Source organism: Salmo trutta, unplaced genomic scaffold, assembly GCF_901001165.1.
Source record: "Salmo trutta unplaced genomic scaffold, fSalTru1.1, whole genome shotgun sequence".
NCBI classification, from domain to species: Eukaryota; Metazoa; Chordata; class Actinopteri; order Salmoniformes; family Salmonidae; genus Salmo; species Salmo trutta.
In genome coordinates this window covers 362,195-379,381 of record NW_021823350.1, presented here as the reverse complement: position 1 = coordinate 379,381, position 17,187 = coordinate 362,195, and the positions used below count along the sequence as shown (strand labels likewise).

The 17,187-nt window shown below is 44.1% G+C and overlaps 1 protein-coding gene across 1 annotated transcript in view; it reads right to left on the bottom strand.

The window, feature by feature from the left end:
- Window positions 1-17,187, bottom strand: part of LOC115190204 (A disintegrin and metalloproteinase with thrombospondin motifs 3-like) — a 125,609-nt gene that overhangs the window by 20,461 nt on the left and 87,961 nt on the right. Inside the window, 7 exon segments of the mRNA XM_029748701.1 lie at window positions 2,490-2,656; window positions 5,616-5,696; window positions 9,120-9,243; window positions 11,326-11,459; window positions 13,804-13,976; window positions 15,452-15,600; window positions 16,636-16,749. Coding sequence (XP_029604561.1) covers window positions 2,490-2,656; window positions 5,616-5,696; window positions 9,120-9,243; window positions 11,326-11,459; window positions 13,804-13,976; window positions 15,452-15,600; window positions 16,636-16,749 — 942 coding nt within the window.

Sequence of the window (17,187 nt, the reverse complement as noted above, 5' to 3'; positions counted from 1 at the left end):
ATCGTACCGAAACCGATCTAGAAAAGCACTAATTACCGCAAGTGGACAAAATCAAAGATGATTAAAATCACAGTGAAGGTGCTCCACTGTCTTTCTAGGGGACTGACTGGAGTGTGTAGCTGAACCTCAACGTGAACCATTTGGCACGGAGTCCTTTATCTTCTGGCTGAACCTCAACGTGAACCATTGGGCACGGAGTCCTTTATCTTCTGGCTGAACCTCAACGTGAACCATTGGGCACGGAGTCCTTTATCTTCTGGCTGAACCTCAACGTGAACCATTGGGCACGGAGTCCTTTATCTTCTGGCTGAACCTCAACGTGAACCATTGGGCACGGAGTCCTTTATCTTCTGGCTGAACCTCAACGTGAACCATTGGGCACAGAGTCCTTTATCTTCTGGCTGAACCTCAACGTGAACCATTGGGCACGGAGTCCTTTATCTTCTGGCTGAACCTCAACGTGAACCATTGGGCACGGAGTCCTTTATCTTCTGGCTGAACCTCAACGTGAACCATTGGGCACGGAGTCCTTTATCTTCTGGCTCAACGTGAACCATTGGGTACGGAGTCCTTTATCTTCTGGCTGAACCTCAACGTGAACCATTGGGCACGGTGTCCTTTATCTTCTGGCTGAACCTCAACGTGAACCATTGGGCACGGAGTCCTTTATCTTCTGGCTGAACCTCAACGTGAACCATTGGGCACGGAGTCCTTTATCTTCTGGCTGAACCTCAACGTGAACCATTGGGCACGGAGTCCTTTATCTTCTGGCTGAACCTCAACGTGAACCATTGGGCACGGAGTCCTTTATCTTCTGGCTGAACCTCAACGTGAACCATTGGGCACGGAGTCCTTTATCTTCTGGCTGAACCTCAACGTGAACCATTGGGCACGGAGTCCTTTATCTTCTGGCTGAACCTCAACGTGAACCATTGGGCACGGAGTCCTTTATCTTCTGGCTGAACCTCAACGTGAACCATTGGGCACGGAGTCCTTTATCTTCTGGCTGAACCTCAACGTGAACCATTGGGCACGGAGTCCTTTATCTTCTGGCTGAACCTCAACGTGAACCATTGGGCACGGAGTCCTTTATCTTCTGGCTCAACGTGAACCATTGGGTACGGAGTCCTTTATCTTCTGGCTGAACCTCAACGTGAACCATTGGGTACGGAGTCCTTTATCTTCTGTTTGAACCTCAACGTGAACCATTGGGTACGGAGTCCTTTATCTTCTGGCTGAACCTCAACGTGAACCATTGGGCACGGAGTCCTTTATCTTCTGGCTGAACCTCAACGTGAACCATTGGGCACGGAGTCCTTTATCTTCTGGCTCAACGTGAACCATTGGGTACGGAGTCCTTTATCTTCTGGCTGAACCTCAACGTGAACCATTGGGTACGGAGTCCTTTATCTTCTGTTTGAACCTCAACGTGAACCATTGGGCACGGAGTCCTTTATCTTCTGGCTGAACCTCAACGTGAACCATTGGGCACGGAGTCCTTTATCTTCTGGCTGAACCTCAACGTGAACCATTGGGCACGGAGTCCTTTATCTTCTGGCTGAACCTCAACGTGAACCATTGGGCACAGAGTCCTTTATCTTCTGGCTCAACGTGAACCATTGGGTACGGAGTCCTTTATCTTCTGTTTGAACCTCAACGTGAACCATTGGGCACGGAGTCCTTTATCTTCAGGCTGAACCTCAACGTGAACCATTGGGCACGGAGTCCTTTATCTTCAGGCTGAACGTCAACGTGAACCATTGGGCACGGAGTCCTTTATCTTCTGGCTGAACCTCAACGTGAACCATTGGGCACGGAGTCCTTTATCTTCTGGCTGAACCTCAACGTGAACCATTGGGCACAGAGTCCTTTATCTTCTGGCTGAACCTCAACGTGAACCATTGGGCACGGAGTCCTTTATCTTCTGACCACATGCTGCTGTGTCGGATAGTGATCATTTGGGTCGGCCTGTTTTGGGTAAAATGAGAATTGAGGCGATGCACACCTGCATCCCAACTGCCACTTGTCAATGTTTAAACATTCAGCCTGTGTGTGTGTGTGTGTGCACGTGTCTGGGTGTGTGTACACGTGTCTGGGTGTGTATGTGTATGTATGTGTGTGTGTGTGTGTGTGTGTGTGTGTGTGCACGTGTCTGGGTGTGTATGTGTATGTGTGTGTGTGCACGTGTCTGGGTGTGTGTACATGTGTCTGGATGTGTATGTGTATGTGTGTGTGTGTGTGTGCACGTGTCTGGGTGTGTGTACACGTGTCTGGGTGTGTATGTGTATGTGTGTGTGTGTGTGTGTGCACGTGTCTGGGTGTGTGTACACGTGTCTGGGTGTGTGTTTGTACACGTGTCTGGGTGTGTATGTGTGTGTGTGCACGTGTCTGGGTGCGTGTATGTGTGTGTGTGCGTGTGTGTCTGGGTGTGCGTGTGTGTGTGTGTCTGGGTGTGCGTCTTACTAGATCCATCAGTTTCATCTTCTTACCAGAACAACGATGCCCTCGTGAAGGGGGCCGATTGTTTTCAGGGTTTCTTTCTCGCCGCTTCCGAAGACGTACTCCCACTCCAAACCGCTCTCGATGAAGGTTCTGGACTTGGCATCTCCACTTTTTGCGTTCAATATGAAGCTGCCTGTGACTTGATTCTTAACAGCTGTGAAACACAAAGAAAACCGTCTGATTCACAATGTGTTTTCATCCGTTGGATTGTCTGACAGAACCAGCACAGCAGAAACAGGCCATACAGAGGAGGGGTGATCAACTGTTCCAGCCTGTGTGTGTGTGTGTGTGTGTGTGTGTGTGTATGTGGTTGTGTGTGTGTGTGCACGTGTGTGTGTGTGTGTGTATTCAACTAGAATTCCATGACAATCGTCTTTCATTGGAAACACAACTAGGCTACATGCCATTGCATTCAATTCAAGGAAACTCTAAACTTTTCTATAACAGTAATGAAATTCAAATTCTTACTGAGAGAGCAGAGCAACGATAGAAGTTGGCAGCCATTATATAACATGGTGTCAGGGCTGTGTAAAAGGTCCAATCTGCGATAGCTACTGTTGCTCAGTGTTCATTTCAAATAGAGATCCATATGTATGGTACATGTCATTGAAATTCAAATGACAGATTGTGGCTTTAATGCTAAAGCCTCGTCTCATCGTCTCCCTGTTAGATAATAGATCTTAGAGACAGACAGTGAGAGAAGGATTTGGCTGGTAGCCACGGTGATACTGACTCACGCTGGGCCGCTCACACACACAGAGCTATTGAATACCAGGGGAGTACCACACAGAGCTATTGAATACCAGGGGAGTCCCACCCAGAGCTATTGAATACCAGGGGAGTTCCACACAGAGCTATTGAATACCAGGGGAGTCCCTCACAGAGCTATTGAATACCAGGGGAGTCCCACCCAGAGCTATTGAATACCAGGGGAGTCCAACACACAGAGCTAATGAATACCAGGGGAGTCCAACCCACAGAGCTATTGAATACCAGGGGAGTCCCACACAGACCTAATGAATACCAGGGGAGTCCCACACAGAGCTATTGAATACCAGGGGAGTCCAACACACAGAGCTATTGAATACCAGGGGAGTCCCACACAGAGCTAATGAATACCAGGGGAGTCCCTCACAGAGCTATTGAATACCAGGGGAGTCCCACACAGAGCTATTGAATACCAGGGGAGTACCACACAGAGCTATTGAATACCAGGGGAGTCCCACACAGAGCTATTGAATACCAGGGGAGTCCCACACAGAGCTAATGAATACCAGGGGAGTACCACACAGAGCTATTGAATACCAGGGGAGTACCACACAGAGCTAATGAATACCAGGGGTGTCCCACACAGAGCTATTGAATACCAGGGGAGTACCACACAGAGCTATTGAATACCAGGGGAGTACCACACAGAGCTATTGAATACCAGGGGAGTCCAACACAGAGCTATTGAATACCAGGGGAGTCCCACACAGACCTAATGAATACCAGGGGAGTACCACACAGAGCTATTGAATACCAGGGGAGTCCCACACAGAGCTATTGAATACCAGGGGAGTCCCACACAGAGCTATTGAATACCAGGAGAGTACCACACAGAGCTATTGAATACCAGGGGAGTCCCACACAGAGCTATTGTATACCAGGGGAGTCCCTCACATAGGACCTGATTCCCAGCTGAGATGAACACTCCCCTCACATAGGACCTGATTCCCAGCTGAGATGAACACTCCCCTCACATAGGACCTGATTCCCAGCTGAGATGAACACTCCCCTCACATAGGACCTGATTCCCAGCTGAGATGAACACTCCCCTCACATAGGACCTGATTCCCAGCTGAGATGAACACTCCCCTCACATAGGACCTGATTCCCAGCTGAGATGAACACTCCCCTCACATAGGACCTGATTCCCAGCTGAGATGAACACTCCCCTCACATAGGACCTGATTCCCAGCTGAGTTGAACACAAGCAAATTGCTTACATGTCTTTTTTTTGTAAATGATGAATTGACATCAGTGTGGGTGAAGTGTGTGGAAGTCAGAATATCACTTGTTGACTAACAAAATGGATCGAATTGACCTTTACACTGACCAAAACTAATGTAACATTGAAATGTATTCAAAGAACCATAGGAGGAATTTGTACTCAAGGCCTTGTCCAGCATCATTCCTCAGACAGTCCATTACCGTTAGTTTATATGGAGAGTAACGAGGCAGTGATCACACATATCCATCCAACACCATATGGTATCATGTCTACTGCTCCTATTCACCTGCTGCCCACCCACTCTCCTGTTTATTCTGTCTCTACATTCTGTTAGATAAGCTCTGTACACACACAGAGACACACACACACACACACACACACACACACACACACACACACACACACACACACACACACACACACACACACACACACAGAGAGACACACACACACACACACACACACACACACAGAGAGAGACACACACACACACACACAGAGACACAGAGACACAGAGACACACACACACACACACACACACACACACACACACACACACACACACACACACACACACACACACACACACACACACACACACACACACACACACACACACACACAGGGCCCTGCTAGACATGATTAGCATTTCAAAAATGGGAGAAAATAGCTAATGTCTGGTCCAGACTGGCGAGATTTACTGACAGGATAAAAGTCCACAAGGCTAATTGGTGACAGTCAAATGTTCTGCAGTCATGCACTGCTGACGATCATACAGGAAATGTGTGTGGGTGGGGTGTGTGTGAGTTCTGCAGTCATGCTCTGCGGATGTCCCTACTGTAAATGTACACTACTTGGCCAAAAGCTTGTTGAATATCTCATTCCTAAATCATGGGCATTAACATGGAGTTGGTCCCCCCTTTGCTGCTTTAACAGCCTCCACTCTTCTGGAAAGGCTTTCCACTAGATGTTGGAACATTGCTGCAGGGACTTGCTTCCATTCAGCCACAAGAGCATTAGTGAAGTCGAGCACTGATGTTGGGTGATTAGACCTGGCTCACAGTCGTCGTTCCAATTCATCCCAAACGTGTTTTATCCTACTGTAACGAGACACACTTACCAATGATGTGGGAGGAAGTCTCATTCTCCTCTATAACGATGTGCCGGGCACCGATCGGAATATCAAACATCTTCAGCATGCCTACAGGACAACAAGACAATATGAAACATCTTCAGCATGTCTACAGGACAACAAGACTATATGAAACATCTTCAGCATGTCTACAGGACAACACAACAAGACAATATGAAACATCTTCAGCATGTCTACAGGACAACAAGACAATATGAAACATCTTCAGCATGTCTATAGGACAACAAGACAATATGAAACATCTTCAGCATGTCTACAGGACAACAAGACAATATGAAACATCTTCAGCATGTCTATAGGACAACAAGACAATATGAAACATCTTCAGCATGTCTACAGGACAACAAGACAATATGAAACATCTTCAGCATGTCTACAGGACAACAAGACAAGACAATATGAAACATCTTCAGCATGCCTACAGGACAACAAGACAATATGAAACATCTTCAGCATGTCTACAGGACAACAAGACAAGACAATATGAAACATCTTCAGCATGCCTACAGGACAACAAGACAATATGAAACATCTTCAGCATGTCTACAGGACAACAAGACAATATGAAACATCTTCAGCATGTCTACAGGACAACAAGACAATATGAAACATCTTCAGCATGTCTACAGGACAACAAGACAATATGAAACATCTTCAGCATGTCTACAGGACAACAAGACAATATGAAACATCTTCAGCATGTCTATAGGACAACACAACAAGACAATATGAAACATCTTCAGCATGTCTATAGGACAACAAGACAATATGAAACATCTTCAGCATGTCTACAGGACAACACAACAAGACAATATGAAACATCTTCAGCATGTCTACAGGACAACAAGACAATATGAAACATCTTCAGCATGTCTACAGGACAACACAACAAGACAATATGAAACATCTTCAGCATGTCTATAGGACAACAAGACAATATGAAACATCTTCAACATGTCTACAGGACAACACAACAAGACAATATGAAACATCTTCAGCATGTCTATAGGACAACACAACAAGACAATATGAAACATCTTCAGCATGTCTATAGGACAACACAACAAGACAATATGAAACATCTTCAGCATGTCTACAGGACAACAAGACAATATGAAACATCTTCAGCATGTCTATAGGACAACAAGACAATATGAAACATCTTCAGCATGTCTATAGGACAACACAACAAGACAATATGAAACATCTTCAGCATGTCTACAGGACAACAAGACAATATGAAACATCTTCAGCATGTCTATAGGACAACAAGACAATATGAAACATCTTCAGCATGTCTATAGGACAACACAACAAGACAATATGAAACATCTTCAGCATGCCTACAGGACAACAAGACAATATGAAACATCTTCAGCATGTCTATAGGACAACAAGACAATATGAAACATCTTCAGCATGTCTACAGGACAACAAGACAATATGAAACATCTTCAGCATGTCTACAGGACAACAAGACAATATGAAACATCTTCAGCATGTCTACAGGACAACAAGACAATATGAAACATCTTCAGCATGTCTATAGGACAACACAACAAGACAATATGAAACATCTTCAGCATGCCTACAGGACAACAAGACAATATGAAACATCTTCAGCATGTCTATAGGACAACAAGACAATATGAAACATCTTCAGCATGTCTACAGGACAACACAACAAGACAATATGAAACATCTTCAGCATGTCTACAGGACAACACAACAAGACAATATGAAACATCTTCAGTATGTCTATAGGACAACAAGACAATATGAAACATCTTCAGCATGTCTACAGGACAACACAACAAGACAATATGAAACATCTTCAGCATGTCTACAGGACAACAAGACAATATGAAACATCTTCAGCATGTCTATAGGACAACAAGACAATATGAAACATCTTCAGCATGTCTATAGGACAACACAACAAGACAATATGAAACATCTTCAGCATGCCTACAGGACAACAAGACAATATGAAACATCTTCAGCATGTCTATAGGACAACAAGACAATATGAAACATCTTCAGCATGTCTACAGGACAACAAGACAATATGAAACATCTTCAGCATGTCTACAGGACAACAAGACAATATGAAACATCTTCAGCATGTCTACAGGACAACAAGACAATATGAAACATCTTCAGCATGTCTATAGGACAACACAACAAGACAATATGAAACATCTTCAGCATGCCTACAGGACAACAAGACAATATGAAACATCTTCAGCATGTCTATAGGACAACACAACAAGACAATATGAAACATCTTCAGCATGCCTACAGGACAACAAGACAATATGAAACATCTTCAGCATGTCTATAGGACAACAAGACAATATGAAACATCTTCAGCATGTCTACAGGACAACACAACAAGACAATATGAAACATCTTCAGCATGTCTACAGGACAACACAACAAGACAATATGAAACATCTTCAGTATGTCTATAGGACAACAAGACAATATGAAACATCGTCAGCATGTCTACAGGACAACACAACAAGACAATATGAAACATCTTCAGCATGTCTACAGGACAACACAACAAGACAATATGAAACATCTTCAGCATGTCTACAGGACAACAAGACAATATGAAACATCTTCAGCATGTCTATAGGACAACAAGACAATATGAAACATCTTCAGCATGTCTGTAGGACAACAAGACAATATGAAACATCTTCAGCATGTCTGTAGGACAACAAGACAACTGGTTGGTCAGGAAGTTAATCCAATGAGCCACAGAATAACAACAGACCAGGGATGATGTCTATCATAGGTTTCAGAGTAGCAGTGCTGATCTAGGATCAGGTCCCCCCCCTGTCCATGTAACCTTATTCATTGTTATCTAAAAGACCATAGTCCTACTCTGAGACCCATGATACAGACAAGCCCAGGCCTACTAGGGACTCTAACAGAGGAGAAACGTGTCGTGTCTAATTATACTGTTGTGTGTGAACCAGTGATAGCAGTGTTTTGTGTTTAGGACTGTAGCTGGGTGAATACAGGGTAACTAAAATAGTGTAGTGTGTTGTGAATTCCCCTGCCGGGGACTCTTATCAAGAGTCACCGACTGGGAATTCATAACACAGTGCGACGCACATCACACTCTTAGAAAAAAGGTTTCCTAAAGGGTTCTTCAACTGTCCCCATAGGAGAAACCTTTTTTGGTTCCCGGTAGAACCCTTTTTGATTCCAGGTAGAACTATTTTGGATTCCATGTAGAACCCTGTGTGGAAAGGGTTCTACACGGAACTCCAAAGGGTTCTACCTACGGGAACAGCCAAAGAACCCTTTTAGCAGGGTTCTTTGGCTGGAGAGGATTTTAGGGATTTCAAGCTGTAATATTTCTCAACATCAAGTATTGATTGATAGTCAAATGAAATAACACATCATGTTCTGAACAGAACTGTGGTTTCACCCTGGCGACTGCCCAATGTTTACCTGTTTTCTTTGGCATCTTGGTGAGGGTCAGTTTGACAGTGCGACAGTGGGAGTTGTCCCCACCACAGACTCCACACTTGTCTTCTTGTTTGTACGAGCCAACCTCTTTGTCGCAGCCCACATGCTGGGAGAGAGAAGGGCACAGTCAGTCAATCAACCAAGGGGAGGCTCTGTCTAGGCTGTCTGACTTTTACACTGACTGAGATTAGGCTGGGGGAGGCTCAGTCTAGGCTGTCTGACTTTTACACTGACTGAGATTAGGCTGGGGAGGCTCAGTCTAGGCTGTCTGACTTTTACACTGACTGAGATTAGGCTGGGGGAGGCTCAGTCTAGGCTGTCTGACTTTTACACTGACTGAGATTAGGCTGGGGGAGGCTCAGTCTAGGCTGTCTGACTTTTACACTGACTGAGATTAGGCTGGGGGAGGCTCAGTCTAGGCTGTCTGACTTTTACACTGACTGAGATTAGGCTGGGGGAGGCTCAGTCTAGGCTGTCTGACTTTTATACTGACTGAGATTAGGCTGGTCGGAGGCTCAGTCTAGGCTGTCTGACTTTTATACTGACTGAGATTAGGCTGGGGAGGCTCAGTCTAGGCTGTCTGACTTTTACACTGACTGAGATTAGGCTGGGGGAGGCTCAGTCTAGGCTGTCTGACTTTTATACTGACTGAGATTAGGCTGGGGAGGCTCAGTCTAGGCTGTCTGACTTTTACACTGACTGAGATTAGGCTGGGGGAGGCTCAGTCTAGGCTGTCTGACTTTTATACTGACTGAGATTAGGCTGGGGGAGGCTCAGTCTAGGCTGTCTGACTTTTACACTGACTGAGATTAGGCTGGGGGAGGCTCAGTCTAGGCTGTCTGACTTTTACACTGACTGAGATTAGGCTGGGGGAGGCTCAGTCTAGGCTGTCTGACTTGCAGTGGAACACTACTCTCCAGACTTCTGCTATAGAAGTGATTGGTAAGGGAGACATAACATATGTTGAATCTGGTCCTCAATCTACAAACGTTTTGGTCTGGTCTGGAAAATGCCAACGTCTGTTATGGTATCTAACCTACAATCAAAACATTAAGTAGACTTCATGGAAAGACAGAGGGAGAGAGAGAAATAGAGAGAAAGAGAGGCACTGAAGTCACTGTAGATATAGAGAGGTATAGATAGAGAGGTATAGATAGAGAGGTATAGATAGAGAGGTATAGATAGTGAGGTGTAGATAGAGAGGTATAGATAGAGAGAGGTATAGATAGAGAGGTGTAGATAGAGAGGTATAGATAGAGAGGTATAGATAGAGGTGTAGATAGAGAGGTATAGATAGAGAGAGGTATAGATAGAGAGGTATAGATAGAGGTGTAGATAGAGAGGTACAGATAGAGAGGTATAGATAGAGAGGTATAGATAGAGAGGTATAGATAGAGAGGTATAGATAGAGAGAGGTATAGATAGAGAGGTATAGATAGAGAGAGGTGTAGATAGAGAGAGGTATAGATAGAGAGGTATAGATAGAGAGAGGTATAGATAGAGAGAGGTATAGATAGAGGTGTAGATAGAGAGGTATAGATAGAGAGAGGTATAGATAGAGAGGTATAGATAGAGAGAGGTATAGATAGAGAGAGGTATAGAGAGAGGTATAGATAGAGGTATAGATAGAGAGGTATAGATAGAGAGGTGTAGATAGAGAGAGGTGGAGATGGAGAGAGATATAGAGAACGGTATAGATAGAGGTATAGATAGAGAGGTATAGATAGAGAGAGGTATAGATAGAGAGAGGTATAGATAGAGAGGTACAGATAGAGAGGTGTAGATAGAGAGAGGTATAGATAGAGAGGTATAGATAGAGAGGTATAGATAGAGAGAGGTATAGAGAGAGGTATAGATAGAGGTATAGATAGAGAGGTATAGATAGAGAGGTGTAGATAGAGAGAGGTATAGATAGAGAGGTATAGATAGAGAGGTGTAGATAGAGAGGTACAGATAGAGAGGTGTAGATAGAGAGAGGTATAGATAGAGAGGTATAGATAGAGAGGTATAGATATAGAGAGGTATAGATAGAGGTATAGATAGAGAGTGGTATAGATAGAGAGGTATAGATAGAGAGGTGTAGATAGAGAGAGGTATAGATAGAGAGTGGTATAGATAGAGAGTGGTATAGATAGAGAGGTATAGATAGAGAGTGGTATAGATAGAGAGAGAGTTATACTGTACATACCAGACATTCCCCCCGGGTGCAGACACTGAAAGGGTCTGTGTAGCTGCACCGCGTCCCATCATGCATCACCTGGTTCATGACCACCACCTCACCGGTCTCTTTGGACTGACAGCTCAACTCACACTTGTGAGCCTCTACACAGGTGAAGATCAATCAATCAATCAAATGTATTTTATAAAGCCCTTTTTACATCAGCAGTTGTTACAAAGTGCTTTTCAGATACCCAGTCTAAGATACCAGAGAGAAAGAAACACAGAAGCAGACGCACAGTGGCTAGTAAAACTCCCTAGCAGATACCCAGTCTAAGATACCAGAGAGAAAGAAACACAGAGGCAAACGCACAGTGGCTAGTAAAACTCCCTAGAGAAAGAAAACAAAATGAACACATACTTTAGTCCTGACTGAGGGAAGATACAATTTATTTAGTTTATCTTAGACTGGGTATCTCTTCTGCTTTCTTTCACCTCAAGAACACAAGGCCAGAGATGATAGAGATCCTATGTTCAGTTCACATGTGGGCATGTGAAATGGTTACACTGCTGTGTGTGATGTTGATGTTCCTGTATGTTATTGACACCACAAATGTGTTATTGTTCTTTCAGGAAGTTCTAATTAATGTCCAGATACTGTGGACTTCTGTCCGTGTCTGTCTCACCAGCAGTAGTCTGACTTTAGACATTAATGAGGAAAACACTGAGTCACACACTCTACATGACCAAAAGTATGTGGACACCTGCTCGTCAAACATCTCATTCCAAAATCATGGGCATTAATATGGAGTTGTTCCCCCCTTTGCTGCTATAACATCCTCCACTCTTCTGGGAAGGCTTTCCACTAGATGTTGGAACATTGTTGTAGTGACTTGCTTCCATTCAGCCACAAGAGCATTAGTGAGGTCGGGAACTGATGTTGGGCTCGTAGTCTGCGTTTCAATTCATTTCAAAGGTGTTCGATGGGGTTGAGGTCAGGGCTTTGTGCAGGCCAGTCAAGTTCTACCACACCGATCTCGACAAACCCTTTCTGTATGGACCTCGCTTTGTGCACAGGGGCATCGTCATGCTGAAATAGGAAAGGGCCTTCCCCAAACTGTTGCCACAAGGTTGGAAGCATAGAATTGTCTAGAATGTCATTGTATGCTGTAGCATTAAGATTTCCCTTTACTGGAACTAAGGGGCCTAGTCCGAACCATGAAAAACAGCCCCAGACCATTATTCCTCCTCCACCAAACTTTACAGTTGAGACTATGCATTCAGGCAGGTAGCGTTCTCATGGCTGATGGTGAAGCGGGATTCATCACTCCAGAGAACACGTTTCCACTCCTTCAGAGTCCAATGGCGGCGAGCTTTACACCACTCCAGTCGACACTTGGCATTGTGCATGGTGATCTTAGGCTTGTGTGCGGCTGCTCGGCCATGGAAACCCATTTCATGAAGCTCTCAATTAAAATTTGTTGTGCTGACGTTGCTTCCAGAGGCAGTTTGGAACTCAGTAGTGAGTGTTGCAACCGAGGACAGATGATTTTACGCGCTACAACACCGGTCGCCGGTCCCGTTCTGTGAATTTGTGTGGCCTACCACTTCGCAGCTGAGCCGTTGTTGCTCCTAGGAATTTCCACTTCACAATAACAGCACTTACAGTTAATTGGGGCAGCTCTAGCAGGGTAGAAATTTCACAAACTGACTTGTCGGAAAGGTGGCATACTATGACGGTACCACTTTGAAAGTCACTGAGCACTTCAGTAAGGCCATTCTACTGTCAATGTTTGTCTATGGAGATTGCATGGCTATGTCCTTGATTTTGTACCCCTGTGTGTGGCTGAAATAGCCAAATCCACTAATTTGAAGGGGTGTCCACATACTTTGCATATATATATATATATATATATATGAGAACAATATGGCTGTAACAAAGAGATAAATAGAAGATGGGTGGGACTCATATATATATATATATATATATATATATATATAATATATATATATATATGAGAGTCTCTCCCTCCCACCCATCTTCTATTTATCTCTTTGTTACAGCCATATTGTTCTTGTTGTGTGTGCCGTGCAGCGCCCCTCTGCATTCTGCACATCTCATTGTTACAGCCATATTGTTTGTGTTAAAGAAAAACGTATTGTAAATGTATAAAACGGATTTGGTTGATTTATATTTGCTTATGTAAGATATATAATTAATATCGAAATTACTATTATTGTATGGAAACTGTCTTATTATGGTAAATATGTATTAGAATCCTTTCACAAGTAGTGCACCATCTAGGGAATAGGGTTCGATTTGTGATGCAGACATTGAGTTTCTTTACTGCAAGTTTAACATTACTCCCTACAACAACCCAGCTGCATCTTTTCATCTCTGAGTTTCTTTACTGTAAGTTAATATTACTCACTACAACCCATTTGACCTTGGTCTAAAGTAGCGCACTAAAAGCATAGTGTTCCATTTGGGAAGCAGGCTGTGTCCTACCATCTGGGTGTTCGTAAGGTAGCCAGGTGTGCTTGGTGTTCTTGTGGTATTTGTTGCTCCTCTGAACACACTGTTGAGCGCGGAAGTCTTCATAGGGTCCAGCACACTCCTCCATGTTACACATCTGGTAATCAAAGGTGGACCCGGGGCAATCCCTCCCGCCGTACGCAGGCCTGGAGACAGGGGGGGCGACAACACAGAAACAATAAACAACAACAGAGTAATCAACACCTAATGTGTATCCCAAATGGCACCCTATTCCCTATGGACCCAGGTCAAAAGTAGCGCAGTGAATAGGGAATAGAGTGCAATTTGGGATGCAGACCAGGAGGGCCTGTCGTCCAGGTCCAGTGATCAGATCCATTTAACTGTAATGTGGATCATGGTAGAACTGGGCCTGTCGTCCAGGTCCAGTGATTAGATCCATTTAACTGTAATGTGGATCATGGTAGAACTGGGCCTGTCGTCCAGGTCCAGTGATTAGATCCATTTAACTGTAATGTGGATCATGGTAGAACTGGGCCTGTCGTCCAGGTTCAGTTCCATTTAACTGTAATGTGGATCATGGTAGAACTGGGCCTGTCGTCCAGGTCCAGTGATTAGATCCATTTAACTGTAATGTGGATCAGGGTAGAACTGGGCCTGTCGTCCAGGTCCAGTGACTAGATCCATTTAAATGTATTGTGGATGAGGGTAGAACTGGGCCTGTCGTCCAGGTTCAGTTCCATTTAACTGTAATGTGGATCATGGTAGAACTGGGCCTGTCGTCTAGGTCCAGGGATTAGATCCATTTAACTGTAATGTGGATCATGGTAGAACTGGGCCTGTCGTCCAGGTCCAGGGATTAGATCCATTTAACTGTAATGTGGATCATGGTAGAACTGGGCCTGTCGTCCAGGTCCAGTGATTAGATCCATTTAACTGTAATGTGGATCATGGTAGAACTGGGCCTGTCATCCAGGTTCAGTGATTAGATCCATTTAACTGTAATGTGGATCATGGTAGAACTGGGCCTGTCGTCCAGGTCCAGTGATTAGATCCATTTAACTGTAATGTGGATCATGGTAGAACTGGGCCTGTCGTCCAGGTCCAGTGATTAGATCCATTTAACTGTAATGTGGATCATGGTAGAACTGAGCCTGTCGTCCGTCCAGGTCCAGTGATTAGATCCATTTAACTAGCTCTGAGTAATGAGTCTCTAGTGAGGGTCATGATGTAGTACACAGGGTTCATTATTATTTAGATGACACGTACGCACATACAGTACACGCATAAAGTCACACACGGAAACATGCATGCACACAAACACACACACACACACACAAATATCCAAGGAAAGTTCAGTGTAAAGAAACACATGATCCCCTTTGACTTTCCTTCAGACATCCTCTGACACGTCTCTGACTAAAGAGACAAAGTATCTGTGAACTACATGTAACATTATGTGTATGAATCATATAGCCTGTATATAGAAGTCCTAACAGGATGTAGGTAGAAGTCCTAACAGGATGTAGGTAGAAGTCCTAACAGGATGTAGAGGGTAACGTCAGCAAGGAGACCTAAGAACCCACCCCAGAGACAGATTTATACATCTCTATCCACACTACCCACAATGCCCCACACCTGTTCCCCTGTGACAGACACTCACACAGGGTTGTTACAAGTTCTGCTCCGGGAGCGTACTCCACCTCCGCAGGTTCTGGAGCAGGACCCAAACTTAGTCCAGGATCCCCAGTTACCGTCATGGCCCTGAGGTTGGTTAGAGGAGCGCCAGATACAGTGGCCCTTGAAGCACCACTAAACAAACAGACAGGACACAGGAGAGTCAACAGGGCATACAGACATGGGGTGGCAGTGTAGCCTAGTGGTTAGAGTGTTGGACTAGTAACTAAAAGGTTGCAAGATTGAATCCCTGAGCTGACAAGGTACAAAAATCTGTCATTCTGCCCCTGAACAAGGCAGTTAACCCACTGTTCCTAGACTGTCATTGAAAATAAGAATTTAAGAAAATAAGAATTTGTTCTACTAACTTGCCTAGTTAAATAAAGGTAAAAAAATAAACATATAGAATATCTGTCCATTTATTGGCCCTATTACCATTAAAACCCTGGCTAGAATGGAGCCCTGACCATGTCAATGGTATATAAGAACTCTTAGAGTGATGATGGCTAAAAGAACATGGATAGAACACTGTTATGACCCCCGTTACTCCATGAATCATGACTAGCCAATGAAATGCTTAGTAAGTACATTCAAACTGTTCCTTCTGTTTATCCATTTGAACTATTGTGTACTTTTACAAGGACTTTTTATTTTCTTTACTTCAGAAAGGAGACGGTGGAGTCAACAGTGCGTACATGTAGACAATATCTTTCCATTCATTGGCTCCATTAGCATTTAAACCATGACTAGAATGAGCCCTGAACATCTTCTGGGTCAGAGTTCACAACAACTGTTATGCTTCGAGCAATCCTGGCTAAAGGAACATGGATAGAACATGAGAACGAACACGATTCATCCATGAGGTATGAATAGCTGATTAAATACTCATTTAATGCTGTTTAAATGTATGGGTAAGGTGCCACCTGTGTTACACATCCATTGCAGTTGGACATGTGGGACATAGAACAAATATATGCACCCACCAAAAAGTATTATTATAACATTCAAACTGGCCGATATGTTCTTTCTAATATTAATTCAGGAAAACTTCTTCAAGTAATTGTGTACTTTTTGGAGAACTGTTTCTAAAGATGAATTATAGCACTGTATATTATTAGGTCTATCTATTGTCACCAGAAACCCATGGTTTCTTTTTGAACCATTTCCCACCTTCGACGGTGCACACTCTGTCCCATCCACCGGCGGACCCTTCTTGGTCTTACAAAAGTACTGGTTGTCAGGGTGACTACACCACAGCTGCTTGCAGGGATCGTAGGTCCGGAACTATAAGAAAGAAAGAGTGTTAAGAAAGAGGATGTCAGAGAGAAGAGGAGAGAGAACGGCAGAGGTAGTCAGAGAGAGAGATGAGAGGTAGTTAGTGCATTTCTGTGACCAGACTACGGATCACCTAGTCTCTTCCCAGAAGTCATGGCCCCTCTGCAATCTCAAACAGGGAAAGTAGGACCCAGCAAAAAGCAGCAAACTCTATCTAAGGCTATGGACCAGGGGGATAATAAGGAGAACGCAGGACCGACCCTGCTCCATCTAAGACTAACCTTTGTAATATTTGAATCCCATTCTCAGAAGATCAAAGTCCTGAGTGGTATTGAGAGCCCCATGCAGTCCTGAATCTGCGTCCCAAATGGCAAGCTATTCCCGATGGGCCCTGGTAAAAAAACAGTGCACTATATATGGAATAGGGTGCCATTTGGGACACTCATT